This window comes from Canis lupus, chromosome 7 (genome assembly GCF_003254725.2).
Source record: "Canis lupus dingo isolate Sandy chromosome 7, ASM325472v2, whole genome shotgun sequence".
NCBI lineage: Eukaryota > Metazoa > Chordata > Mammalia > Carnivora > Canidae > Canis > Canis lupus.
The window spans coordinates 40,893,200-40,919,446 of record NC_064249.1 but is presented as its reverse complement, the minus strand read 5'-3'; the positions used below and the strand labels follow the sequence as shown (position 1 = coordinate 40,919,446).

General features: G+C 57.2%; 4 protein-coding genes across 14 annotated transcripts; 1 reads left to right on the top strand and 3 right to left on the bottom strand.

The window, feature by feature from the left end:
* Positions 1-919: 919 nt before the first annotated feature.
* Positions 920-6,411, bottom strand: ISG20L2 (interferon stimulated exonuclease gene 20 like 2). The gene is made up of 4 exons (XM_025430806.3): positions 6,271-6,411; positions 4,950-5,798; positions 2,886-3,086; positions 920-1,837 (listed from the first exon to the last, which is right to left on the bottom strand). The coding sequence occupies exons 2-4, from the start codon at positions 5,679-5,681 to the stop codon at positions 1,724-1,726; spliced, it is 1,047 nt and encodes a 348-aa protein (XP_025286591.1). The 5' UTR covers positions 5,682-5,798; positions 6,271-6,411; the 3' UTR covers positions 920-1,723.
* Positions 6,361-12,674, top strand: METTL25B (methyltransferase like 25B). Of its 7 annotated transcripts, none has more exons than XM_025430804.3 (8): positions 6,361-6,436; positions 9,151-9,275; positions 9,399-9,591; positions 9,998-10,060; positions 10,250-10,393; positions 11,059-11,540; positions 11,955-12,139; positions 12,415-12,674. In XM_025430804.3, the coding sequence occupies exons 2-8, from the start codon at positions 9,235-9,237 to the stop codon at positions 12,534-12,536; spliced, it is 1,230 nt and encodes a 409-aa protein (XP_025286589.2). In that variant the 5' UTR covers positions 6,361-6,436; positions 9,151-9,234; the 3' UTR covers positions 12,537-12,674. The 7 variants fall into 7 exon arrangements, with proteins under 7 accessions (XP_025286589.2, XP_025286586.2, XP_025286585.2 ...); XM_025430801.3 differs by having other exon boundaries at positions 6,389-6,953; XM_025430799.3 differs by lacking the exon at positions 6,361-6,436 and adding an exon at positions 6,519-6,953 and having other exon boundaries at positions 9,484-9,591.
* Positions 12,636-16,489, bottom strand: MRPL24 (mitochondrial ribosomal protein L24). Of its 3 annotated transcripts, none has more exons than XM_035719045.2 (6): positions 16,342-16,489; positions 14,172-14,518; positions 13,996-14,091; positions 13,690-13,793; positions 13,287-13,417; positions 12,636-13,188 (listed from the first exon to the last, which is right to left on the bottom strand). In XM_035719045.2, the coding sequence occupies exons 2-6, from the start codon at positions 14,352-14,354 to the stop codon at positions 13,052-13,054; spliced, it is 651 nt and encodes a 216-aa protein (XP_035574938.1). In that variant the 5' UTR covers positions 14,355-14,518; positions 16,342-16,489; the 3' UTR covers positions 12,636-13,051. The 3 variants fall into 3 exon arrangements, with proteins under 3 accessions (XP_035574938.1, XP_035574939.1, XP_025286593.1); XM_035719046.2 differs by having other exon boundaries at positions 14,172-14,521; positions 16,342-16,477; XM_025430808.3 differs by having other exon boundaries at positions 16,233-16,386.
* Positions 16,490-17,299: 810 nt separating this feature from the next.
* On the bottom strand, positions 17,300-26,188 carry HDGF (heparin binding growth factor). 3 transcript variants are annotated; one of them, XM_025430807.3, is made up of 6 exons: positions 25,958-26,188; positions 20,401-20,477; positions 20,131-20,269; positions 19,343-19,528; positions 18,823-19,052; positions 17,300-18,605 (listed from the first exon to the last, which is right to left on the bottom strand). In XM_025430807.3, exons 1-6 carry the CDS (start codon positions 26,042-26,044, stop codon positions 18,599-18,601), a joined length of 726 nt encoding a protein of 241 aa, XP_025286592.1. In that variant the 5' UTR covers positions 26,045-26,188; the 3' UTR covers positions 17,300-18,598. The 3 variants fall into 3 exon arrangements, with proteins under 3 accessions (XP_025286592.1, XP_048968486.1, XP_048968485.1); XM_049112529.1 differs by lacking the exon at positions 25,958-26,188 and adding an exon at positions 25,576-25,600; XM_049112528.1 differs by lacking the exon at positions 25,958-26,188 and adding an exon at positions 21,725-21,831.
* Between the last annotated feature and the right edge of the window lie 59 nt (positions 26,189-26,247).

The window sequence follows — 26,247 nt, the reverse complement described above, 5'->3', positions numbered from 1 at the left end:
ACAGCTCAGCAGCTGCCTGTGCAAGCAGATCCTGCAGCGCAGGACAGGACAGCAAGACCGAGGTCGGTTTGGCTGTAGGAAACTCCCTTCTCCCACCTGCCATGACTGTAACTCTGCCCCTGGAGCCAAACCAGCCCCTCAAGACGGCATAGTCCTGGTGCATATGTGGAAGCTGCATTTTCCCAAGCCACAGTGCACATGGTGATCCCAGACACAAGGTCAGACCTGTGACTCACCTTCCCAAGACAAGGGCGTGTGCCACCAAGGAAGAGCTGGCAGGTTGAACCAGGCTGGTGTCACCGAGCACCCTTCCTTCCCTCGACCCATCCCTCCCACATGCCCACTCTGAATCATTCTGCTGGTCACACACCCACTGTGTGAATATGTTTGTGTGGTTTGGGCCATCATTTTTGGTTTGCTCAGCTTGTGGTAGGGATGAGGACAAGGCAGCAGAGTACTTGGGCTACATGCAAAGGCTTGGTCAGTGCTTCTTGAGGACTTCCAGCAAGAGAGCCCAGTTAGTGCTATCCACAGAGATCCGGGAACCCCTCACAGCATCATAGCCCCATTAGGCCTTATGACAAGATTTTTTTTTTTTTTAAGATTTATTTATTTATTCAGAGAGAGAGAGGGGCAGAGACACAGGCAGAGGAACAAGCAGGCGCCATGGAGGAAGCCCGACGCGGGACCCGATCCCAGACCTCCAGGATCACACCCCGGGACGCAGGCAGCGCTAAACCGCTGCACCACCAGCGCTGCCCAAGATTTTGTTTTTCCCCAAGTAAGCTCTATGCCCAATGTGGGGCTTGAACTCACAACTCCAGAGATCAAGAACTGTGTGCTCTACTTGAGCCAGCCAGGCGCTCCTCCTCGTAAACACTTTTTAGCGTACCGTTAAACAACAACAAACAGCACACAATTGTTTTTCCATTATAAAAATTTATCAATGTTTGATAATACTCAATAATTTGAGTCTTTAGAGATTTGGCTTAATAAAGTAAAATACTAAAACCCATGAAAACACTTTAAGTTCTTTTAAACCTACCAAGTGAGATCTAAATTAAATTAATCCTCTATGACTTTAGGAAAGACACCACTTTCCTAAATCAGAAAAGTTGATTTCCAAGTCACGCTCTCTTACCTCTACTGTGTAACCCAGAGGAGAACTGAACCTCTCACCAGGAATGGCTCCTCGGGAGGTCAGAGTGGCAAGGACAAGCAGTATGCCCCCACAAACTAGGTAGAGACTGAGACAAAAGCTGAGTCTGTGATTCGCAGCACGATCATCCAACCAGGGTCCTTCTCAGAGTGAAACAAGGTGCTGCTAATTACTTGAGAACAAAAGGCATAAAATGGGACACCCTGGCGATAAGGCAGTTTGGGAAACTACACTTCCCAGTATGCCCTGCCCCTTGAAGGTCAGAAGGCCTGCTGGAGCCAGCACCCTGGGACCCATGGTTAGCACCATTGAAGAGGTAAACAGTATACGGCTGCTTCTGACATGGAGGCTTCCTCCTTCCGCGGAACACTTAGCCAGACACACAACACAACACCTGAGGGGAAATTTCAATGAATATTAAGCCTGGGGTGGAGCCTCTCTCTCCCTCACAGCTTGAGCTTGCGAAGAGGTGGAGCTGGTAGAGCTGTCCACTGGTCCATGGCCCGGTTTCTCCTGGGTGTGGTGCCGCCTCTGTATGCCCACATTACAGCGCCCCCACTGCCATTAGTCCTTTGGGGGATTCTGGGCCAGGTGCTGTTCCCACTCGACTTCAACCAACTTGTACAGCTCCATGGTGGCCTGAGCATCTTCCACGGAGGAATGTCCACTTTTCCCAACCTGAATACAGCAGAAAGAGAGTAGCATGAAGCCACAAGAGACTATTTCTTTCCTTCCCAACTGGCTCTCCCCAGCCCCCCCAAATGCTGTTGCTGCTGCAGAGTTAGTGGGCCACTCTGGAGACCTCTGAGGGTTCAACTCCTATGACACTGTCTGCCTCAGACCTTTCTGTGGACCATACACACCACGCTGTTCTGCACCCTGCAAACACAACAACCAGATCACAGACAGGCCTTGTGAGTCTCGCACCTTCCCCACAACCTCAACCACTCTCTACACACGTGTGCCCACCCTCCTGCCAGGCAGGACACCTTTCTCTGAGTGCAAACCTGTCGCCCACACAAGAGATCCTGTCATCCACTTTGCAGACTTTCAGAAGCACTATGTGTGGGATGCCTGGATGGCTCAGCGGTTGAGCATCTGCCTTTGGCTCAGGGTGTGATCCTGGAGTCCAGGGATTGAGTGGACATCAGGCTCCCTGCATGGAGCCTGCTTCTCCCTCTTCCCGTGTCTCTGCCTCTCTCTCTCTGTCTCTCATAAATAAATAAATACATACATACATTCTTTTTTTTTTTTTTTTTTTTGTTAAAAGAAGCTTTCTTTTCTCAGTTAGGGTTTTTTTTTTTTTTTTTAATGTTTTATTTATTTATGATAGTCACACACAGAGAGAGAGAGAGGCAGAGACATAGGCAGAGGGAGAAGCAGGCTCCCGGCACCGGGAGCCTGACGTGGGATTCGATCCTGGGTCTCCAGGATCGCGCCCTGGGCCAAAGGCAGACGCTAAACCGCTACGCCACCCAGGGATCCCTCAGTTAGGGTTTTGCCAGCACTTGAAGACTTCCCCCTCTTCCAAGTACCCTCTGGGACATTCTGTGAGGTAGAAAGCAGGAACTGTTACCCTACACACTGGGCCCTTTTGCTAAAGCTCTTCCCATCAGAGCAGCCCACCTGCATCTACAACCAGAGCAATTTCGGGGCCAGGGCCTGCAGCAAGAAGGGCCCCCCAGCATCCAAGCCGGGGGCCTGACAGCATCTGGGGAGACACTACCTGGATGTCCCGGTTTAGAAGCTTCTTGGTGAGACTCTTCAGAGACATAGTGGCATTCTCTGGGCAGTCAGCCTTCCGGTTGAGGGGGGGAATGTGGGAGGTGTCACGGGTGAGGGACTTGGGGTGGAAGTACTGAAGGGCTTTGAAGTCGTTGTGGATGGCATGGCCCACCACTATCTTCCCTGTGAGTATCTTCAAGATCTGAAATAGGAGCGGAAAAGGCGGTGGTGAGGAGGCAGCAAAGGTAGAAGAGCCCCTCTATCCTGAAAGCCCAATGTGGTCATAGATCCTGTCAAGCTCTTTGCACCATGTGCTCACCTACCTCGACCTCTCCCACAACGTTTCTTCCATCTGAGATTCACTTCCAGGTGATGAGCAGCTGTTACCTGCTCATCAGGTAACCTGTGGTGGAACCTGGTTTGGACTCCTATCACCAATGGCTCCTTATCTTCTCATTAATTTGCTCCAGTCCCAAATCACACTCATGTGTCAGATGTTTGCTAACCAGTTCAGTTCTGGCTTGCTATGAGAAGTTCTCTAACCATTACCATATTCTGGCCTTAGACATAAGTGTTGAACCAATGGAGTCAAAGATGGGCTCCAGGGAGATAAAAGAAACCCCAAATCATATGCCAATATTTACATATATGGTGCTTGGGGAGGAGTGTCTCTGATTTTCATCAGACTCTGGAAGGACCTATAAGTTATAAAAGCTTAAGAATCACCTGTAGACTCAGGCTGCAGAGGGAATCGGTCAAGCAACCCAGAAAATCAGCTCTACAGCTCCTCCCACTCACTCAGCAGCTGCTCAGGAACCTCATTCACACTAGTCTCAGGACCAGGTCACCTCACCATTTCAGGATCTCAAAGCATGAGGGCATGCAACCAAAAAGACAACCAAGAATAAGGCACAAGCTCTCAAGGCCATTCCCCAAGAGGGCTCCAAACAGGTTGTGAACAAAAGCCACAGTCCTACAATCCATGCAGAGCCAGCAGGAACCCCCTGGAAGGGGCCAGACCATCTGAACGTACCCATCTCACACCCTGGCATGGGCACTGTGGAATCCATTTATGACGAAAACTCAATGGGAGCCCAACTGATGAGGTTCCTGCTTGCTCCTAACCGCACCTTCAGTTTACTGTCCACCAACACCTCTACTGTACATTAATTCACATCCAGCCCTCATTCAAGCTGCGCAGATTCGAGATCTCAGACCCATCCCACCTTCTGCCTCTCCCAGCCCTGCTCACTGGTGGCCTGTGGCACACCTCTCAAGTACTTTTATCTAAAACTCAGCACCTTTGCCTCTGATGAAGCGCCTCCAACTAACAGGGAGTGAAAAGAATTAGTGGAACAAAGCATGTCCCAAAAAGACTAAGAATGTGAAGTTGAAAAGACAAAAATACGGACCATGGGCGCCCTCTGGAGGCCTCCGAAGACCAGCTGGTTTCCCCTCCACCTCCTCCCTTTGCCTCCCAGGTTCGCCTTCCTTTTCCTGTCCTGTGATGCTCCCAGGGTCCAGCATGGGGCTACCACAAAGAAGTTTGCTCATGACTGAGGTGAGAGCCCGACACGCAACCCCTCCGCTTCAGGCTACCTGTCCCAAGAATACAAACCACCTAGCTCCTGCCACCAACACTTCCCACACTTGCTTGGGAACCCTCTCCACCTCTCTGTTCTCAACCCCAAACTACCCTCTCCACCTCTCTGTTCTCAACCCCAAACTACATCTCTACAAGGCACTCCCAAATCGAGCCCATTCCCTCGCCATTCACACCTGCTACTCTGCCCTGTGGTGCTCCTAGTCCTCTAGGTTCCTAGTTTCCCAGGTGATGATTCCTTTGGGGAGTTCAGGTCGGTCTCTGCTAACTCGCTTCAGCACAGCCGTTAGCTGTGTAACTTTCTGGGCCTTCACCATGCCTGCACCCTTCATCTGGCAGTCCACTCCCACTTCCCTCCTCCAAACTTCTTTGGCGCCTTCTAGGGCGATATCCTCTGCTGAAAAGGGATCTGCACCTCAGCGCAGCCACCTTGCTGCTCCTGTCGTACCCCATGCCTCTCACCTGGCCCCGTGCAACCTTGAAGGGTGTAGCATTCACCATGTGCTGCTTCCGGATGCCACTCCACCTAGTCCGGTAGTCCACGATGTGGCAGGGCGGAAGGATGTATTCGTCATAGAGCACATCTCCATGGTAGTTGACAATGCTACATCGAGCCAGGGAACTGACATGCCCCTTGGGTCCCGTGCCCACCATTTCACAGTCAATGGCCACCATCTTCTTCGGTGTTTTCTGGGTTGTTCCGGAGCACTTATTGTCTGAATGAGACTGGATGGAATTCTGTGGGGCATTCTTCTGAGTAGGATTCTTCTGGGGGCCCTTCTTGTGGGGGCGAGTTGGGTGGCTCCTAATCTTTGGAAGGGCACTCTGGAACTCCCCCAGCAAATCTACTTTAGCCAAAGCAGAGCCAGCCTTCTGTGAAGGGGCAGGTGTCAGCCACGGCACTGCAGTCTTCTTGTCCAGGGACTGCTCTGGTCCACTGCTGGAGGCAACGGCCTTCTTTTTTGGAAGGGGAGAAACCTTCCAAGTGCCATCCACCTTAGGAGTCTCCCCTTTCTTCATAGGTTCTGAATGTTGCTTTGGTGTCTTGCTCGGGGGCTGGTTCTTCTTATTCAGAAAGCCCCTCCGTTCCAAGAGCCGCCGCTTCTTGACGAATTTTCGATGCTTGGCATTCCCCTCTAAGGCTTTTTTAGGGGGAGGTTCCCCAAAATCCAGATTGAGAAGCAGGGTAGACATGAGGACAGTGGATGGCGGGAAAGCAGTTGGGAAGAGTGGCTTACTGATGACAGCACGACAGAGGACTCATCCTCTGCTGAATCCCACGGGCCCACATCTGGAGGTCTGTAGCACACCCTGGGAAAGAAAGGGAGCCTGATCACAGAGCCTTCAGGCCTGGGAAACAAGACCCGTCTGCGTGGGCTGCAGGTTGGAAAGGCATCCGAGCGACTGCCCAGAGTGGGAACGAATCTGTAACGTGGAGAGATGTCAGGGGCACCGTGTGAGCCAGGAGGGCCTCGGTTGTGGCGCGGCCCCATAATGCACCAGCTGTAGGGCCTGGGAAGGGTCACTGGCACTCTCCAGAGCTAGTCCCATTCGGAAGCGGAGCTGGAAAGCCGGAGCGGGGGCTGCATCGCCCGCCCGGGGAGAGCGGCTGAGCGCGCATGCCGGCAATCGGGGCCGGCCCCCGGGGCCGCCGGTCACCCTCCGCCGGCGCCGCGCCCCAGCCCTGCTCCCGAGACAGGCCCCCTGACCACATGTAGCCGCCCAGGGAACCCAGGCCGCGGGGGTCCCCGCCCAGGAGAGCGCCCACGACGCTCACACCTACCTCCCGGCAGACGCCGCTACGAGCGGAAGCGCCCGGCGCCGGATGCGGAAGTGGGCGCGCGGCGGCGAGGCCCGGGCCGGCAGGCGCGCGGATTGGACCGCGTCGGGGGCCGGCGTGCGCGCGCCCGCAGCGCCCCCGCCTCCGGGAGGGAGGCCAGGGAGTCTGAGTGCGTGAGCAGCGGCAGGGGCGGCGGCGGCGGGGGCGGCGTGGGGGGCGGCGGGGGCGGGATGCGCTCCCCGGCCCCTCTGGCCCCGTGGAGGTACAACTCGAAGGTGGGACGGCCGCGCCCCGCGGGAAACGCCGCACGCGGGGCCAGCCTCACTTCCGGGGAAGGAGGGAAATGCGCGGGGAGGGGCGAGCCGGGACGCCGCGTCTCGCCTCTGTGACGTGCTGCGCGGTGCTCCGCCCCCCGGGGGCGCCCCCTCCGCGCGGCGTCGCGACCTGTGACGTCAGGGGCGCGTCCCGTCTTCCGCGCCTGCCGACTGCTAGGGAAGGGTCCCCGCGTGGGGACTGGCTCCGGCGCTCTCTCCGCTCAGCGCGCCCCGCTCCCGACGCCGCCGCCTGCCCCCGGGATGCCCGGCGTCTCGGCGCGCGGCCTCTCTCTGGAGCAGAGGAGGCAGCTGGCTGTGAACCTCACCCGCGTGCTGGCGCGCTACCGCTCCATCGTGGACGCCTACATCATCGTGAGGCCCGGGGGGTGTGGGCGGGTGCGCCCGGCGGGCGGAGAATCTGGGGCGCAGGCTTCCGACTTTCTTTTTTTTTTTTTTTTTATGATAGTCACAGAGAGAGAGAGGCAGAGACCTAGGCAGAGGGAGAAGCAGGCTCCATGCACCGGGAGCCCGATGTGGGATTCGATCCCGGGTCTCCAGAATCGCGCCCTGGGCCAAAGGCAGGCGCCAAACCGCTGCGCCACCCAGGGATCCCCGGCTTCCGGCTTTCTATGCGTCTCAGCCTAGTGTCTGTGCGAGAGAGGGTTAGAACCGTCTCCCGTCTCCCCCCGCCCCGTACCTGTTAACATTCCTAGTACACAGGTAGTTTTTCTTACCGTCCCAAGTCCACGGTCAAAGTGTGGACCACAGAGCCCTGCCGGGAACGTGCGAGGTGCTTCTTCACCCGAGCTTTGAGTCAATCCTTGGCTCATCAGTGTAGGGACAGTGAGAGCTCTGGAGGCCGACAGACCAGCTGCCTCCTTTACTGGGCCAGCCTTAGGCGTCTGAAGAAACTCCGCCTAGCCCGGGTTTCTCAGCTGCCGCAGTAATCCCCGTCGGAGGGCTCACCTGAAGAGTAAATGCACTGATGTATGAGTGGCACCAGCGTCCACTGACTGTCAGCCCCCAGACCCAGAAGCATCCTTGGTCCAGCTCTCTCCTTCATTGATGTACGTGCCGGCCCTTCCTGGGGCTCTGTCTCCAGAATAGATACCAGATTCACTCCTGTGTTTCCATCTCCATTGATGCCACCAGGGACTAAGCCACCATCCTCTGCTCCTGGACCATTTCCTAACTAACCTCTGTGTCCACTTCTTCTCCATGACATTTCTTCACAAAGCAGCCTGATTGAGCTCTTTCAAATGTAAATCTGGAGTGAAATAAGTCAGTCGGAGAAAAATAGTTATCATATAGTCTCACTCATGTGGAACATAAGAAATAGTGAAAGAGGACTATAAGGGAAGCGGGGGAACTGTGTGGGGAGAAATTAGAGAGGAAGACAAACCATGAGAGACTCCTGACTCTGAGAAACAAACCAAGGGTGGCAGAAGGGGAGGTGGGGGGGAATGGGGTAACTGGGTGAGGGGCACTGAGGGCACTGTGGTGGAATAAGCACTGGGTGCTGTATTATATGTTGGCAAACTGAATTTAAGTTAAAAGTAAATGAATAAATAAAAATGTAAATCTGATCAGAGGCGCCTGGCTGGGTCGGTCAGTGGCAGAGTAGTAAGTTTGAGCCTCATGTTGGGTGTAAAGTTTACTTAAAAAAAAGTAAATCTGATCAAGATAGTGCCTTGCTTTCTAGGTGCTTTGATCAAATCTTAATTCCTTACCGTTACCTAGAAAGCGCTGCATGACCCATCCCCATCCCCTGCTGCCTCTTTTTTTTTTTTCCTAAGATTTTATGTATTTATAAGAGACATAGACGGAGGGACTCGATCCCAGGACCCCAGGATCATGACCTAAGCTGAAGGCAGATGCTCAACCACTGAGCCAGGCAGGTGTCCCCCCTGCTGCCTCGTGAAGTCTGACACGAGCTTCTCCCATGTTCATTCTGCTGCTCCTACACTGGCCTGATTTTTGTGCTACAAACATGGCGGGTACCTGGGTCTTTGCAGTTACTTGTGTGCCTGGACGGTTTTCTTCCACAGGAAGGCAGTAGAGCAGAGTGGTTAGGAGCAAGAACTAGAGTCCAGTTGGTTTCAGATCCCAGCTTTGCTGCTTACTAGCTTTTTGAGTTGAAAGAGTTAGTTGCTGTGTGTCGGTCTCCTTATTTGTAAAATGGGAGAGAAGATAGTACTTATCTAATAGGGTTGTTGGAGGATTAAATGCATTGACACATGGAAAATGTTTTGGACAGTGCACAGCATATTAAAATATTTTCTAAGTATTTGTTATTTAGCTGAACTTTCTTTTTTTTTTAAGATTTTATTTATTGGGCAGCCCCAGTGGCTCAGCGGTTTAGCGCGGCCTTTAGCCCAGGGCGTGATCCTGGAGCTGTGGGATCGAGTCCCACGTCAGGCTCCCTGCATGGAGCCTGCTTCTTCCTCTGCCTGTGTCTCTGCCTCTCTCTATGTCTATCATGAATGAATGAATAAATAAATAAATAAATAAATAAATAAATAAATCTTTTTTTTTAAAGAAATTGACTGCTTCTCCCCTTCTCCTGCAGGAATTCTTTACAGACAACTTGTGGGGCACACTCCCTTGCTCATGGCAGGAAGCGCTGGATGGACTGAACCCACCACAGCTGGCCATGCAGCTGCTGGGGATGCCTGGGGAAGGGGAAGTGGTCAGGTATGGGCAAGAGGGGCCCCGTGCTGGGGGACTCAGACTCAGGGTCCCCCTGGGGCTTCCTGAATTGTAAACTGGCACAGTTAGGATGTAATAGAGCTATTCACTGGGGCTGGCCTATCTCAGGTACAGGTCGGTGTGGCCACTTTCCCTGCTGGCCCTGAAGTCTACAGCCTGTGCCCTGGCCTTTACCCGGACACCTGGGTTTCAGACTCCTTCGGAGTTCCTGGAGAACCCCAGCCAGAGCTCCCGGCTGACAGCTCCCTTCCGGAAACACGTCAGGGCCAAGAAGCAGCATGAGATCCGGAGGCTGGGGGAGGTGAGACGACTGGCACTGAGGGGCCACCCCCTCAATGCTGTGTTGTTGTTTGTTGTTGTTTTATTATTTATTTATTTATTTATTTATTTATTTATTTATTTATTTCTGTGTTTGTTTTATATGTTTGTTCATCCTTTGATGGGTTGGTTGGTGGCTGTATCTTCCTGTCTTGCCTCTCCATAGCGTGCTCAGGGCTTCAACACGTAGCTCTTCTTGATGCTGAGTAGTAAGAACCACCTGAGCCTGGGGGCAGCACCCTTCCTCTTGGTTTCCATATCTACTGTCTCTTCTGTGGCCCTCTGTCCATCTTCCTCTACCCTCTGCAGCTCCTCCACCCTCATTATGGGTGTTTGCTCTGGGAGCCAGCAACCAGTGGCCAGGAGAACTTTGTTCCCTCCTCTTGTAGCTGGTGAAGAAGCTGAGTGACCTCACGGGCTGCACCCAGGTTGTGGATATAGGTTCAGGCCAGGTGAGTCAGACCCCCGATAGTTTGAGTTGTGGGGATAGAAAGCTGGAGGAAGATGCTGAGGAGTTGTGGAAGTCAGGATAGATGAGCCTTTTGGGGGCCAGAGCCTCAGGTGTCCAGGGAGGCTAGGGAGGCTGCCAGTGGAGGGAACACTGAGTGGGGCTGTCTTCACCCTCCCTCTTGTGACTGCAGGGCCATCTCTCCCGGTTCATGTCCCTGGGGCTGGGGCTGCTGGTGAAGAGCATTGAGGGGGACCAGAGGCTGGTGCAGAGAGCCCAGCGCCTGGACCAGGAGCTCCTGCAGGCTCTGGAGAAGGAAGAGAAGAGGCACCCACAGGTAGGCCAGCTTCTGCAGCCGGGGCTGTAGGGGAGGGTCTGGTTGGCTGGAATCAGGCACCAAGGCTGGACTCACTCTTCAGTTTCTGAGGTTGAGGTGGTGGTCTCTAACCTAACTCTGCTGCCCCTTGCCCATGGGCTCCCTTTCACCAGAGCCTCCTCACATTTTTTTTTTTTTAAGATTTTATTTATTTATTCATGAGAAACACAGAGAGAGAGAGGCAGAGACACAGGCAGAGGGACACAGGCACAGGCTCCCTGCGTGGAGCCTGATGTGGGACTCGATCCCAGGTCTCCAGGATCAGGCCCTGGGCTGAAGGCAGCGCTAAACTGCTGAGCCACCCAGGTTTCCCCGCCTCCTCACATCTTGAAGGCACTTTCTAGTTACCAAGTACTTTGCACACTGGTGTGTCCTTCCAGCCACGTGCGAGGTAGCCGGTAAGGTACCAGGCTTCTGACAGAGGAGGGAGCCAGAACACAGAGAGGTTTGGGGTTTGTGATAAGCCCAGAGTTCAGCCTGTCTCCTGATTCAAGGCTCAGCTCTCCCATTCTCCAGCTTCTCTCCTGGCGAAGGAATGCAGGGGACATGTCCCTTCCTATGACCTGACATGGCCCAGGGACAGCAGACAGACTTCCCACCTGCCTGTGTTCTTTCCTGCCTCACAGGTGGTCCGAGCCAGCCCTCGATACTCCCCACACCATGTGGTTAGGTGGGTAGAGCCTACGGCTCTGTGTGAAGAGCTTCTGCTTCCCTTGGACACCTCACCTCAGAGCAGGGCCCGTTTGCTGCTGACAGGCCTGCATGCCTGCGGGGATCTGAGCGTTACCTTGCTGAGGCACTTCTCCTGTCCTCAAGTGGTGGCCCTGGCTTCAGTGGGCTGCTGCTACATGAAGTTGAGTGACCCTGGTGGCTACCCACTGAGTCAATGGGTGGCTGGGCTGCCCGGCCACGAGCTGCCTTACAGGCTGCGGGAAGGAGCCTGCCACGCCCTGGAGGAGTATGCAGAGCGGCTGCAGAAATCAGGCCCTGGCCTCCGAACCCACTGCTACCGGGCAGCACTGGAGACCGTCATCCGGGGTGCCCAGCCCGAGCTGCGTCGGCCAGGCGTGCAGGGGATCCCCAGGGTCCACGAGCTGAAGATTGAAGAGTGAGGCTGAGGGGGGGGTGATGAGGGGACATCACCAACTGCAGGTCTGATGCCCCTCCCATCTTCACTTGTCAGTTTATCCTGAAGGACTATCCAGATGTGCCCAGGGGGTTGATTTTGAAGTCTCGGGGGGCAGCTCCTCAACATTTCTTTAGGAAGGCAGTTTTTTATCAGACAACTCTATCAAATTTCTTAAATGCTAAAAAATGGCTGAATAGTCGGACAGATCTAGCTGAAAGTAAATTTTGTGATTAATTTGCTATCGGATAGACAGCTCACAGCCAGGGAAACATCTGAAAATGCGCAGTAGGTAGCACACGGAGCAAAGTTCCAGCTGGGTTAGGGAAGCAGTTTTGAGTGGGAGGCGGAGGTTCCTAAAAGCAAACTGATTGCTGTCTGTGGCTGACCCCACAGATACGTGCGGCAGGGACTCCGGCGGGTGGGGCTGGATCCTCAGCTGCCACTGAATCTGGCTGCCCTTCAGGCCCACCAGGCCCAGGAGAACCGAGTGGTGGCCTTCTTCAGCCTGGCCTTGCTTCTGGCCCCACTGGTAGAGACACTGATTCTGCTGGACCGGCTGCTCTATGTTCAGGAGCAGGGTAAGGGTGGCTACCAGCTCCCACACCTGCTGGGTAGCCTGGGTTCCTCCCTGGTCGGGGGGTGGTGGCGAAGAGGGCTGGTCAGTGCACATTCCCATTCATCAGGCCCACATCCGTGAGCTGCATGTTAAGCCAGAACCCCCACATTCCTGGTAGAGAACTAGGTCTCCCTAGATAGCCTGAGGCCTCCCCTGGGAGACAAGGGGAAGGACTATGCATAAGCTAGGCAAGGAGCATCTGAGTGGAGTCTGAGAGCGGCCCTGCCTTTCTCCTAGGCTTCTATGCTGAGCTCCTGCCGATCTTCAGTCCTGCACTCTCACCCAGAAACCTGGTTCTGGTGGCTACCAAGAGGCCCCTGGGTGAAGCCTTCTCTCTTCTGGAGATGGAAGACAGCTGACAAACCCTCTCTGAAACCACCTAGCCACCACACTTGCCCAAAGAACCAGCATTCTATGTTCCTGGAACTCTGGTTTCTCTGTGATAACATCATGCTATGTAAAAATTTATTTTTAATTTATTAAACAAGTGAAATCTTTATTTCCCTGCCATTTCTAGTCAGTGTAAGAAAACACAGACGTGCACCAACCCCTACCGAGTCGTAGAGTTGCCACAGCTGGACCACCCACATCCACGGACGGACATAGACATAGACACGGACAGTCTCTCTCCCACAACCTGCAGGCCTGGCCCCCCTGGAAGCTGGCTAACTTCCATCCAGGCTCTATCATTGTGTGAGGACCAACACCTCTTGCGTCAGTCCCAGAAGCCAGTGCACTGTGGTTAGGGGTGCCAGGCTACCAGAGGATGGGGAGGCTGCACCCAGGGGAGGACTCCTGGCTCTTTGCTGGTGTCTGCAGCAGGAGTGGCCTGTCCTTCAGGGCTAGAAGCAGAGGGAGGAGTGCTCTCCCAGGCTCAATACCAGTAGACTTTCTTGTGTCTTCGCGTCTCCTGGATCCCCATGGCCTCCATCACCTCTTCCTCCAGTGTCTTTAAACGGGGCACATAGGTTCTTTCGAGAGCATCTTCCACTGATGTGTCTTTGGGGCCATCTGTCGAGCCAGAGGAAAGGAGATGGGTGGGAGGGCTTGTTCACCCTCCCTCCCACTCCTCCCCCCAGCCCACCTTCCTGCCCCTCCCCCAGCCTTACCAGTCCACGTTTCAGGGACGATGCCGTCAGCTCTGGGAAAATCAGGTTTGGGGATAATTCTTCCCGATCTTGAGGAGACACGTACCCGCTCGCCCGCCTCCGTGAACCTCCATTCCACCTCAGTGGGCTTCCTGGTGGATGTAAAAGAGAAATCCAGCCTGAGAACCCGGTCTTCCTACTGCATTTCACCCCAAAAAGTCAATGGCTGAAAACATGAAGGTCACCATCTTGTTGCTGTTCCATCTCTAACCCGGGTGACCTGTAGGGATCACATCCATGAGACAGATGGCCCCTCTCAACTTCAGGAACATCCACCATTCCTTTTGGAATGCGTTGGTATGCGTGACCAACACCTACGCAGACTCGCAGAGGGGAGCCCTCTGGCCAGAGCCCCTGTGTTTACCTGTCCACGGGATCCACCAATTTGACCTGGTGGTGAAGCAAGGGAGCTTCACTAGGGATCATGGTTCCCCGGGACTCGGCGGTCTTGCCAACATAGCGGTAGTGCTGTCCGAAAGAGAGGGGACATGAAAACCAAGGACTGTGACAGGGCCTGCCTCCCACAGCTAGCACTCGGCCCCAGTGAACAGCAGCACAGTGGGCTGTCCACCACCCCTGCAGCTAGTCTCCCTCCCTCCTTCCCTGGCTGCTCTTCACGCAGAGTGACATGGAACGGGCTTCCTGAGCACCCCATCCTCTCTCCACTCACTGTATTCAGGCCCTCCAGGACCACCCAGTTGCGCTGCCGGATGACCTGCACCACTTTGCCTTGCTTCCCAGCATCTTTGCCTTCTAGGATCTCCACCTGCGGGAAGACATGTGGGTCAGGGAGGGGACCTCTGCCCCGGGAGACCCCCACCACTCTGCCCAATCCAAGGTTCTCACTGTGTCCCCACAGAACAGATGCCAGTCTTCATCAGAGATGGGTTCCACAGCCACCCGGCGCCGCCTGGTCCCTGGAGGATTCTTCCTCCTGTCTGCGAGAGAGCCTGGGCGGCTCATCCCATAGCGGTAGTCTCGGGGCAGAGTGACCTTGGATGCCAAGGCCAGCAGGGCAGAGAGACGCATGGCTGGAGGCCGTGAGGAATCCCCTGGCCAGGGGAGATCCAGAAACCTTCCTAGTCAGCTTTCAAGAAGACGGACAGAGGGGCACCTGGCCAGCTCAGTCGGGAGAGCATGTGAGTCTTAATCTCAGGGTCCTGAGTTCAAGCCCCACACATTGAGTGTGGAGCCTGCTGAAAAAAATAATAAGATTAAAAAACAAACCCCCAGAATAGACGGATAGAGACATGTGTGGGCAAAGATGCAAGGAAAGACTTAACAGAAGTTCAGTGACTTGTCTGTACTCATAAAGCTACTATATGAGAACTGACGTTCAAACCCACACATATCTGACTTCAAGGTCCAAAATGTTCCCTGAGGCCAGAGACCATGCCATGCCATCTAGTTCCAGCCCTGAACTGAGACCTGCCCTGAACCAAAGGCAGACGCTCAACCGCTGAGCCACCCAGGTGCCGCTGAATCTGGATTTCCATTCAGGTCCTGATCTTAGGGTTGTGAGATCAGCCCTGCTTTGGACTTCAAGTTTAGCGGAGAGAGATTCCTGCCCACACCCTTCCCCCGGGCACTCTAAGAAATACATAAATCTTTTTTTAAAAAGGGAAAAAATGGGGCAGCCCCGGTGGCCCAGCAGTTTAGCACTGCCTTCGGCCCGGGGTGTGATCCTGGAGACCCGGGATCCAGTCCCACGTCGAGCTCCCTGCATGGAGCCTGCTTCTCCCTCTGCCTGTGTCTCTGCCTCTCTCTGTGTCTCTCATGAATGAATAAAATCTTAAAAAAGAAAAAAAGGAAAAAATGGGGGGGGGGGATAGAGCAGGGATCGTTAATGTTATTTTACAGCTAAGCACAGAGTCTCACTTAAAAGTGCAAATAAAGTGCACTCCTGTGGCACAAGGAGCACACGGAGCCATGGAGACCTGGGTGCCCACCTGCTCAGCATCTTCCTCTGGGATCCAGGGCAACTTAACGCCTGGGCTAGTTTTGTCATCCTTGAAACTTTACGGGGTTGTTGGTGTCCTTCAAACTACTTCTAATATTTTAACAAAGTACAGAATAATGCGAATAGTATTGTGCCATTTAGGCAAATTAAAAAAAAAACCATACATATTCTGGCACAGGCTTTAAACATTTATGCTTAGGAAAGAGCCCCCCCCCCCCCCAAAAAAAAAAAAAAAAAAGGAAAGAGCCCCAGGACTTGTTCGGAGCAAAGGAACTGTTTGGGGGCGCGGTTCCTTTCACATTTGTTTACAGGTTCCAAGTATGCACACTGGGATAAAAAGAAAAGAAACCAAGTGGTTTATCTGAACCGTCGGATCATTTTTCTTTTTTTTTTAATTTTTTAATTTTTTTTTAATTTTTTTTTTTATGATAGTCACAAACAGAGAGAGAGAGAGAGGCAGAGACACAGGCAGAGGGAGAAGCAGGCTCCATGCAGGGAGCCCGACGTGGGATTCGATCCCGGGTCTCCAGGATCGCGCCCTGGGCCAAAGGCAGGCGCCAAACCGCTGCGCCACCCAGGGATCCCCATTTTTCTATTTCTTCACGTGGAAAAAAAGTTGCCAACGTCCTGCCGACCAACGGCGGCCTCGGGGTTCCCATGCGCACCGGGTACCCGCTTCGGAGCGCAGATCGGCCGACCCCGACGCAGGGGGGAAGCGGCAGGTGCGAGCACCAGGCCAGCCCGTGGACGACGGAGCCCCGGGAGCTAGTTCACCAGCGTCCCGGCCAGGACGCCCGCGGGGTCGCTGCTCGGCAGCGCGCGGTGCAGCCCCGGGGGGGGCGGGGGGACCCCCAGGATCCGGCCCTCCGCGCCCACACACCCCGGAGGGGCTGTCCTCGGGAAGCCCGTCCCGCCCGCCCCCGGCCCCAGCAGTCCTCAGCACCCACCCGCTCCAAGCAGCTGACCGAGCCACGGCCCGGGCAAACCAAGATCTTTCCGGCCCCCAGTTCCCGGGCGAGCCCGACGAGGTCAGGACCGCGGGCCCCGGACGCTCACCTCCGCTTCCCGCCGCGCCGCCGCGCCGCCCGCGCATGCGCCCTGAGCCCGCCGCCCCTGTCCCTCGGCTTTATGGGAAATGGGAGTCCAAATGCGGAGCAGACGTGCAAATCAACCTCGCTCTGCAAGCTGGGAGTTGTAGTCCGTCCGTCACTATTAGGCGAGCTGGAAACAGGAAATTTGGTCGGGTAGGAAATCAGGCAGCGTAAGAACACCGAGAGGCACGTCGGGAGTTGAAGGCCGGGAAGGCTAGGCTGCGGCGCGGGGCAAGTCCCAGCACGCGCTCTGCCGAGGGCCGCTGGAAATTGTAGTTTCCAGAGAGGAAGTCTCCATTTTCTAGAGGATTGTGGCTTCCTATTGGAAACACAGGGCTTCCCTTTCCAGGCTGGGCTGCGGACGGTCCTCTCCCCGCGCCCCCCAGTCTGCTGCAGGGGGCAGGGCAGGTTAAGAAACTGCCCTAGGGCTTCTGCAGGAAGGGATGAAACGTGGGCACTTCAAAGGCCAGTCCATAAGCTTGTCACAAAATGTCAGCTCTGGGAGGCGTGGAAGATGCTGACCTGCTCCGGCCACTCCGCGCACTTCGGGGTGTCGCCAGCTCCCCGGCCCTTCCTGCCACTTACTGGCAGGCATCCGTAGCTTTGTAGCTTTGACTCGAGGCAGCAGCAAGGCTCCCCCAAACCAGCCCCTGCACCTCCCGTCCCATTGTGTCCTGGGGTCGGGGGTGGGGGTCAGGCTCCGGCACCGCTCACCCCCACTGCTGGGGGCAAGCCCCCAGGTGACTGGGGGGTATGCACTGCTCCCCAGCGGCTGGCATGAGTACAAGGAGACGCTTCATGCACTTTGCCCACTGGCCCACCTCAGGCCGACAAGGGACTGGAGACCCCCGCATCTCCTGCCCCCTCACACCCCCCAGACACCACCACCACCACCCCCCCCAAGAAGCAGTCAAGATTCCATCTAGTAATCAACGGGTTTTATTTTCCTAGAACTGAAATCGTCTACGGTTCTAAGAACTAAACTCCCAAACCTACAGTCAGCAATTTTTCATCAGAGCCCAAGGGAGAGGGGAGACAGGAGACAGGGAGGCAGAGAGGCCACGAGAGGCCGGCGGGAAGGGCACTTGGTTCCCTGTCCTCTCGCGGGTTCAGGTCTGGTGACAACACCCAGGAGACCAGGTGGGGAGGTGAGTGGGAAATGACACAACAAGGAACACCAAAGCCCCAGCTACAAAAAGAAAAGTCCTCAGACCCCAAATGGAGGGAAGCCTCCTAGGGCACCTCAGAAATGGAGGCAGCAGTGGGGAATGAGGGGGGGGGAGGACACAAAGGGATGGGGTTCTTTAAAATTTTTTTTTGTAATTTTCTTTTATTAAAAACATTTCCTAAAAAATGTGTCTTTTCCTTTATGTCTGGGTGACGTGTGAGTGCAGGCTGGCCTTGAGCAGGTGGGGAGGAGGCACAGGGCATCCAATCTCTGGCCAGAGATCAGAGGGGACGGTTACTCCTCGGCACTCCCAGCCTCGCTGGGGGAAGCCAACCCTCCCATCCCAGGTCCTCCACCCCAACACCTGCAGAGCCCTGGATCTTCTGATGACCAATTACAGCTCCCAGAACGCTTGGGGTCAGCAAAAGGAAGAAAGGGTGCTGTCAATCATCATCGAGGATGTACAGAGGGAGCCCTCCCCACAAGCTGTCCCACTTTCCCTGAATCTAGGCAGCTGGGATAACAGGCAAGGGAGGAAGGGACAGAAGTGCAGGAAGACACGTCCTCCTGCCTGAGACCCCCCCTCTACAATTTGGAGATGGCCTCTCTCAGGCCCAGAAGCCTACCCCACTGTTGAATTCTCCATCCTTTCCACTCCTACGTCTGATCCCAGCTAACCCAGAGGTCCAGAATGCTGGGGAGCAGGGAGGAGGCGTTAGGAGATGGAAACAGCCAGTCCAAGGCCCCTTCGGATACCCTGAAATTAACTCCAGGCAGGGAAGGACACCAGTGGCCTTATCTCAGCCCATGAAGCAGAAGACATGGCCCTGACTCAGATCACAGGGGTGCTGGCGACATGGAGGTGAGGACCAGGTGGCCTGCCCCATCCAGGTCAATCTCCAGGAGCTGGGCTTGGAGTGGGGAGAGTAGGTGGAAGAGGAGAACAGGATGGAGTGGGGGAGGGGTTCCCAGTTTGCAGGCCATGGCCAGTTTCCCCAGTAGCACCCAGACAGCAGCAGGAACGGGGCAGGGGCTCCTCTTGAGACATTGGTGGCTACAGGCTGCAGGGGAGGGGCGGAGGGGAGAAGGGTTATCCATGTGGCCCCAGGGCTGGCCACACCCCAGCCAGCACCAGTGTCCTGGGAGAGCCCACCCTGCCTCACTGCAGGCCCTCCTCCTCCTCCTCTGCTGCCACCTCTCCGCAGGTGGCTGCCCACCCCCCACCCCCCTACCCCCCCTGCCCCAGTCCAGCTGCCTCAGGGCAGGGGGCTCCCTCACCTCTCATGATCTCTGATGCCTGGGGCCTCAGCATCTTCCTTGGCAGCCTCTTCCTCCTCTTCCTCCTCCTCCTCTTCTTCCTCCTGAGGAGGCCCCCGGCCAGAGCTGGGCTCAGAAGGGGTGCTGTTTTTCTCCACCTCCACGGGGAGGGGCCTCTCACCCTCCAAGGAGGCTACTTCCTTCTCCTCCTCTTCAGGGTCTTCTGCCTCCTTGGGACGTTTAGGAGAGTCCTAGGTGGTATTGGCAAAGACAAGGCCACTGAGGCTGGGGAGGGAGGCCATCAGCCACCAACTAGTCCCCACCACACCCAGAGGTTCCTTCCAGACCATGCCCACAGTCCTTGTCCCCAGCTCTCTGCCAGCTGAAGGGTCTGTGCCCCATCTTCTCAGCAGGGGACCCCACACTGGGAGGTGGTCTCCCCCAGATTAGAATGTCCCTGCAGCAGCAGCAGCAGCACAGCAGCAACAGGAGCCACTACTGCCCCCCACCCCCACCCAGGGCCCAGGCGGTAGTCACTTACCTCTAGCAGCTCCCCTGCTCTCCTCTTCAGTGCCCCCTTCTCATTCTTCTCCTTGGCTGGCTCGTCAATGACCAGTTTCCCTTCTTCGTCACTGCTACCCTCGGCGTTCCCCTTCTTGTCACCATCGCCCTCCGCAGCTTCAGGCTCCGGCTCGGGCTCATCTCCAGAGCTCTTCTTCGGGGTGGACTGCGTGCAGAGACGGTGGAGGCTGAGTGGCACCAGCGTGGCCCGTGGGGCCCCTCCCTGACCCGCCCACGGCCACTCACTCCTTCCTTCTCCCACCTCGCCCCCGCCCCCACCCAGGTGCCCAGTCTCACGAGTGATTGAGACCCACCTCTGTCGGATTAGCCCCGGGCTAAACCCACTGGCCGGGCAGGCAGGGCTCTGTGCAGGAGGGGGGAGGGCTGGAGCAGGAGGCAAAACCTCGGGTCAACTTCTCCCAGAGGGAGCTGGGACCCTTCCCCGCCAACCCCCGCCCCCCACCCTCCCGCCTCATCCTGCCCGGCTCACGAGCACCTCCTCCTGGAAGCCTTTGTGGAAAGAGTTAAGGCCAAGTCCTACGCTCACCCGGGGCCTCAGAAAAGGGGAAAGGGCTGTCTCCACTTACCGCCTCCGTCCTCCTGTCCTTGCCCCCCTCCACCCCCCACCCTCCCAGCCCTTCCTGCAGGCCCCTCCACCCCCACCCCAGGAGCTCCTGCCGGCTCAGCATCCCCAGTGGGTGCACGCCTGCTCCGGAGCCAGTGGCCACACCTGCTCTCCAGGGGCTCTCTGGGGTCGTGGCTGCTCACCTGATAGCCCGAGGCCTTGACGGTAGGGTTGTTCTCGATCTCCCACAGCCCCTCGCTGAACCCTTTCCTCTTGTTGGGCTTGCCAAACTTCTCCTTGGACTCCTCGTAAGGGAAGAGGTCTTTGGGGCCCAGGAATGCCCTGGTGAGAGATGGGAGACTGTGCTCTGGAGCCCTCACTGCCTGAGCTGCGTGACCCGAGGGGAAGGGGTGCCGAGGGGAAGGCGTGCCGGCACCACCTCTGGCCCTCCCCACCTCCAGCCCCTCACTCACGTCTCATGGGTCCCGAAAAAAAAGACTTGGTACTTGTTGGCTGTGGACTTCACGGCGGCCTCCGGCATCTCATCAATCTGGGAGCAAGAGTAGGGACAGGAGTGAGTGGAGTCCTGAAGTCACCAAACTGGGGCCAAGGCTGGCCTCCAAGATACTTGTAAAACCAGACTGGGAGAGTCCCAGATCACCATGATAGTTTTTAAACCCTTCTAAGCAGGAAAACTTTGTTGGAAGTCAGACATGAAGCCCACTGGAAACCAGCGTCAGCATCTCTCCTCTAGGTGCTAGATAGCACCCATTCTGCCTGCCCACACACCCAGGTCCTAGCCCTCACCCTAGCCCAACCAGTCACCTTTTCCCTCCACTCCCGCTGGACTACAGCCCGCCTACAAGCCACTGTGCCCTCAGCGCTGCCTTCCGTGCTCCCTGCTTGAAACCTTGCGGCTTCGGCTCATGACTAGAGGGCCCACCCACTCACGTCTCCTCTCAAGCATCAAGGCCTGAATGCCCACACCGCCACCAATATCTGGATGACCTTGGGCTACTTACTCAACCATCCTCTACCTCAGTGACCTCATTTGTAAGATGGAGAGTGTCATGGTACTGAAACCACAGGGTAGAGAGTAAATGGCCATCACCTGGCCTGCTGTACCACCCACAGTGCCAGCTGTCCACCTCGACCACACTGGTCTCCGGTCTCCCACGCTCATTCACTCCCGTGACCTCCCCCACCCCACCCCCTCAGAAGTCTCCGCACCTCTCCAGCAGAGTGCACCTCTCCAGCAGAGTGCGTTTTACAGTCACCCACATCAGCACCAAGCACTGCCTAGGTGGACTCTCTGGCAGGTACGGCCAAGGTGCTGCCTATCCAACACCCCCCTCCAAAGCAACGCCAAAGGTCTCTGGGGAAAGCTTTGAAAGCCTCTTGATGTAGTCAGACGCTCTCGTTTCACAGATAAGGAAACAGGCCCCCCAAATGACAGGGGAAGTCAGCAAGGGTCTCTGAGCTGGTCTCCTGACTTGACTCCCTGCCTGCCACGTCCTGGGGGCACAAGGAGAGCCATGGTGGGGAAGGTGCAGAGGTGTGTGCTCATGGACAGGCAGGGGCCCCCACAGCCTCCCCAGAGCCCTGGAGAGGCCCAGCAGAGCTGGGGGAGTGGAAAGGACTACAAGTCCCAGCAACACTTGCAGCAGCCCAGCAGCCTAGCAGCCTGGCTTCTCGCCGGACACGGGCCAGGTGGCCATGTTGACTGGGGCCCCAGGCGCAGATAGGACACAGCAGACCATGGCCGTGAGGAGCAGGGACTGGAACACGGAGCCTGACCTGAGAGCCTGGGTGGATGGGCCAGAGCTGAGGCACGCCCAGGAGGCGGGGCGGGGCCCTGGGCAGGAATCTGAGGGGCATCTTGCTCCAGGCATGGAATCTGCAGGTTCCTGGGCACCTCCCCCCTTGCCCTGTGGCCTCTGGGGACAGAAGTTCGGCCCCTCCCCCCAGGAAGGCCCAGCACCAACTGGGCCCTCCCCATGACCAGGAGGTTGGGGTGTGTTAGCAGGGGGTGGAAAGGCACGCAGTTCCCCCCACAAACAGGATCCCCATCGCCATGACAACCCACCCCGCCCCCGGGGCCACTCAGCAATCAGGAATGTGACCACCCCTCCCCCCAGGCCCTCTCTCCAGATTGGGGAGGAGGGGACACTAACACACCCCACCCCTGAGCCCGGAGTCTGGCACCTGGGACCCAGGCTGTGCTTGAAACCACAGCTAGGGCTGGAGGGCCCAGGCCTTTCTCTGGGAAGCCAAACCTAGGGTGCAGCTGGAGGAGTCAGGCCTCGGCCAGGACACCTGGGTCTTGTGAGACCTCTCAGGGGGGGGCAAGCAAAAAACAAAATGAGAGCCTCCAGGGTTTAGAGGTCCCAGAAGACAGGCTCGGTACAACAATAGCAGATGCCCTTCCTGAGGCCTCTTCTCTGTGGATTTCGGCCCCACGAACCAGCCACAGGGGTGGGGAGCCAAGGGTCTTGCTGGGAGCACAGCAGGGAACCTTGAGCTCTGCATTCTTGGCGCGCACCTGAGCCCAAACCCCCGACAGGACATTAACATGCTCAAGGGGTGAAAATCAGAAAACTGAGGCTCAGGAGAAGGGGGGTGGGGCAGGTGAGGGTCAAAAGGAAGGGTGAGAAGGTCTCTCCAGGAGCACTGCCATGGCCAGGGCTGCTCCAACCACAAGGCCATGGGGAACTGTGGAAGGCGGTCAGAGGCAGCTGAATGGTGTGACAGGGACCCAGGAGGCCACCAGCTGCCCAGCCTCAGGGGTGGAAGAGAAACAAAAGAATGGATGAGAATTAAAAATAGAACCACACGCCAGATATACCCGCCCTGCTGACTTCTCGCCAAATAAAGGGTGGGTCTGGAGGAAGAGGGAAGCCAGGGGCCTGGGTAGATGGGCATCTACCGGGAGAGAGTCAGTCCTGCTCCTGCCTCACCTGGACTGCAGGTACCTGTGGGGGAAGTGCCAGGAGAATACACTCTTCACTTAATTCAAGTCCCAGCCTCTCATCTCAAAATGGGAGAAATCCCTTCCATCCTTCAAGCTACAAAGGAAATGTCATTTCTTGCATTTTGAAGTGAAGGGCGGTTCTTCTTCCACATAGAGGACATGAGGTCTCAGGGGAGGCCTGTACCCCCAATACAGACATATGTCTCCCAGGCGGTGCCTTTATATCCAGGCTGTGACTCAGAACAAGTGAGTCAAAGCTAAGTGGGTCAGGGTGGGGCCAGAGGAGTGCTAGGGACCCCACTGTACACCACCCCCCCTAATGGCCAACGGGGGAGGGGGCTCTACTTCTCAGCCACTCCAGGAATCTAGGAAGGCCAACTCTCCCAGGACAGGGCCAGTCCATACTCCACGCCGAACCCTCTGCATCTGCCTGGCTCCATCATTCCGACCCCAGCTAACGAAACTAAAATCCCTGAGCCCACAGCCACCACCCCCCGCCAGAGGTCTGATGAGGGAACTGAAGCTCCCAGGTGAAGAACAGGGGAGGACTGAACACCTTTCCCCAGCCTCAAACCAAAGCGGAGCCCAGGGCCGCCTGCCCACACAATAGGAAGGCAGCAGGGAAGGCTAAGCCTGCTCAGACTGCCAGCCAGGGTTCTGACCACCACACCCAGAGCCAGGCCCAACCTGACCCAGGAACCGGAAAATCTGGGGCAGGAGACAGTTGGGGCCGGGAAAGTGTGGCAAGCCTAAGTGGCAGAAAGGAGAAGGTGGTGCCGGGACATGGGGGGTGGGGGGGCAGAGGGAGTAAAGCTGGGTGAGGCCCTCTGACTGCTCAGGTTTTCTGGGATTGTGAAACAGGAAGCAGAGAGGAGGAAGGAACCTGGGAGGAAAACAGCCCTGAGTCTTGAAGGTGAACTGTTAAGTGCTTGGAGATCCCCCAAGAAGTCAAGCAGGAGGAAGAGGGGAAGGAGGAGGTTAAGATGGAGTCATGCTCTCCCCAGGCAGGTCTTGCCTACCACGTGGCCTCTCTGGCTGGGCTCTCCAGGCACTGAGCTCTCCAGTCTCTCAGTCAGCCATCCTCCCCAGAAGTGGGGCTGGGGAGGCAAAGTCCACACAGTGGCCCTCACCATAGCTGAGGATTCTATTTGATCAGAGGGGCAGTCAAGGAGCTGTCTCAGGAGGGGCCGGGCCCCTTCAGATTCTGCCACTCTAGGGGTTGAGACAGCACCCAGGCATGGTGAGGAGGCTCGCATTTGTCGGTACTTTCAGCATTCAGGGGGGATTCTACCTGGGAGATAGGAGCCTTGGGGTCCCATTCCCCAGATGTCACAAAAGCTGGAGCACAAGCAAAGGGTGAGATCCTCCTTGAGATCCAGTCGGACTCCCCTGCCAAGCCTACTTCTATCTAAAAGGTCCAGGCCTTGAAAGGAAGACACTGCCTCCCTGTCCCACTCTTCTGTCCTGGAGGCTGAGGGTGACAGTGAAGACAAGACATTTGGGCATCCCCAGTCCCATGTGCTGCCTCTCCCTGAAGGTCTGCGCCCCCTCCCTCTTCTCTCTTCCCTGCAACCTACATTCCAGCTACACCCCCTCCCGGGGTCCTGGGCCACTGGGCCAGCCTCGAACTTTGTCCCACGCCCAGGAGATAGGAGTGGTAGAGACCTGGGTTCAGTTCTTGCCCTGCCCGGCAGGCCTGGGCATCTGGGCTGAGAAGCCAGATGGATCAAAGGTGCAGGGTAAAGTACACGAGTGTTCACAGACCACATATAGCATGCACACACATGGCAAAGTGCCTGTGTCCTCACACTGCTCCCCCCAGCACGCGGCCCAGGCCCTTAGGAAGCCCTGGATGCTGGGAGAGCCGCACTTCTCTCTGTACCTGTTCCCACTCAGAGAGGCTGGACATGTAGAAGTTTCAGGGAAGGAGCTTAAGAGATAGGGAATTAATCACACTCTTCAGGAGAGGGTATCGAGTGACCAAGTGGCCTAAGTAGCCCCAAAAGTTGGCCTGGCAGCCTGAACCAGGCCCAGCGCAACGTCTGGACCAGATAAAGACGCTGGGACTCGCGTGGAGAGCGACCTACAGTCTAGAGGCAGTTCTGCACGGCCCCTCAACTCGGTAAACCGCTCTCAGCCCTATTTGGTTCCCCTGAGTCCTACCTCTAGGGGACAGAGTCATACCCGCACCCAATTTCAAAGGCCTCTCCAGAACAACTTTGCAGTAAGTTGCCAAAAACACGGCCCCCTGTGACACCCCCAACCTCCTCCAGCAGCCTCCCTCCCCCCTCCGTCCTTCCAGGAGCCGACCCAGTCCTTAGGGAGACCTGATGAACACAGCAGGCCGGGCCCTGGGCTCCACCCTCCCACCTGGCCAGGTGCTGGGGTGGGGGGGCGCTGATATTGGCGGGCTAACTCCACCACATGGCAGGCTGGGCCACGGTGGAGGGAGGAGAAGGAGCCCACCCCCCCACACACCAGGAAGAGGCGGCCTGGGCAGTCTTCCCGGCCTCCCGGGAGTCCCGCACCCCGCAGCCCCCAATCTGAATCGCCAGCATATGGAGGGATGTTTGCGCGGGGCCGCAGAGCCCGAGGTCCTGGCGGCAAGTCCCGAGCCAGGCAGCCAGCCCCCTTCCCCCGCCGCCCCGAGCGCTCGGCGACCCTCCCAACTTCAGACCTCTTGCGGCCGCCCCACACCAAAGTTTTACAGGAGCGAACTCCGCCTCCACGCAGCCCTCCCCGGCCCAGGACCCTCCCGCCACCGCGCGGTCCGCGGAAGGTCTGAGCGGGGGCGGCGGCCAGAGGCGACAGCGGCGCTCTCCAGGGGGTCCCCGGCCAGGCCCCGCGCGCGCCCCAGGCCGCCGCGCTCGGGGTGGGGGCAGGGGCGGACGCCGCGCTCGCCGGGCCCCCGCCCCCACCATTATGTAACAGGCGGGGGGCGCCGGGGCTCGCGGCGGGTCGGGACTGGGACCCGGCCGCCCCTCGCCCGCGCCCCCTCTGCGCCCTCCCGGGTGTTACGCAACCCAGCCCGGGCCCGGGCGGCGGGCCGCGCTGCTCACCCGGGCCGGCCAGTGCGGGTAGCCCTTCATCTTGGCGAACACCAGGTCCCCGCACTTGTACTCCTTCTGCCGGTTGGAGCGCGACATGGCGGGGCTCCGGGCGCCCCGGGCTCCGCGCCGCGCCGGCGAGCGTGAGCCCAAGTTTGCGCGCGCGGCGGTGGCGGCGCCGCTGCGCTCCGGCCCTCGCGCGGCCCCCGCCTCGATGGCGGCCCCCGGCCCCAGCTCCGGCGCGGCCACGGTGTGCGCCCCCGCCGCTCGGACGGGGCGGGCGCGGAGGCGGCGGCGCGGTG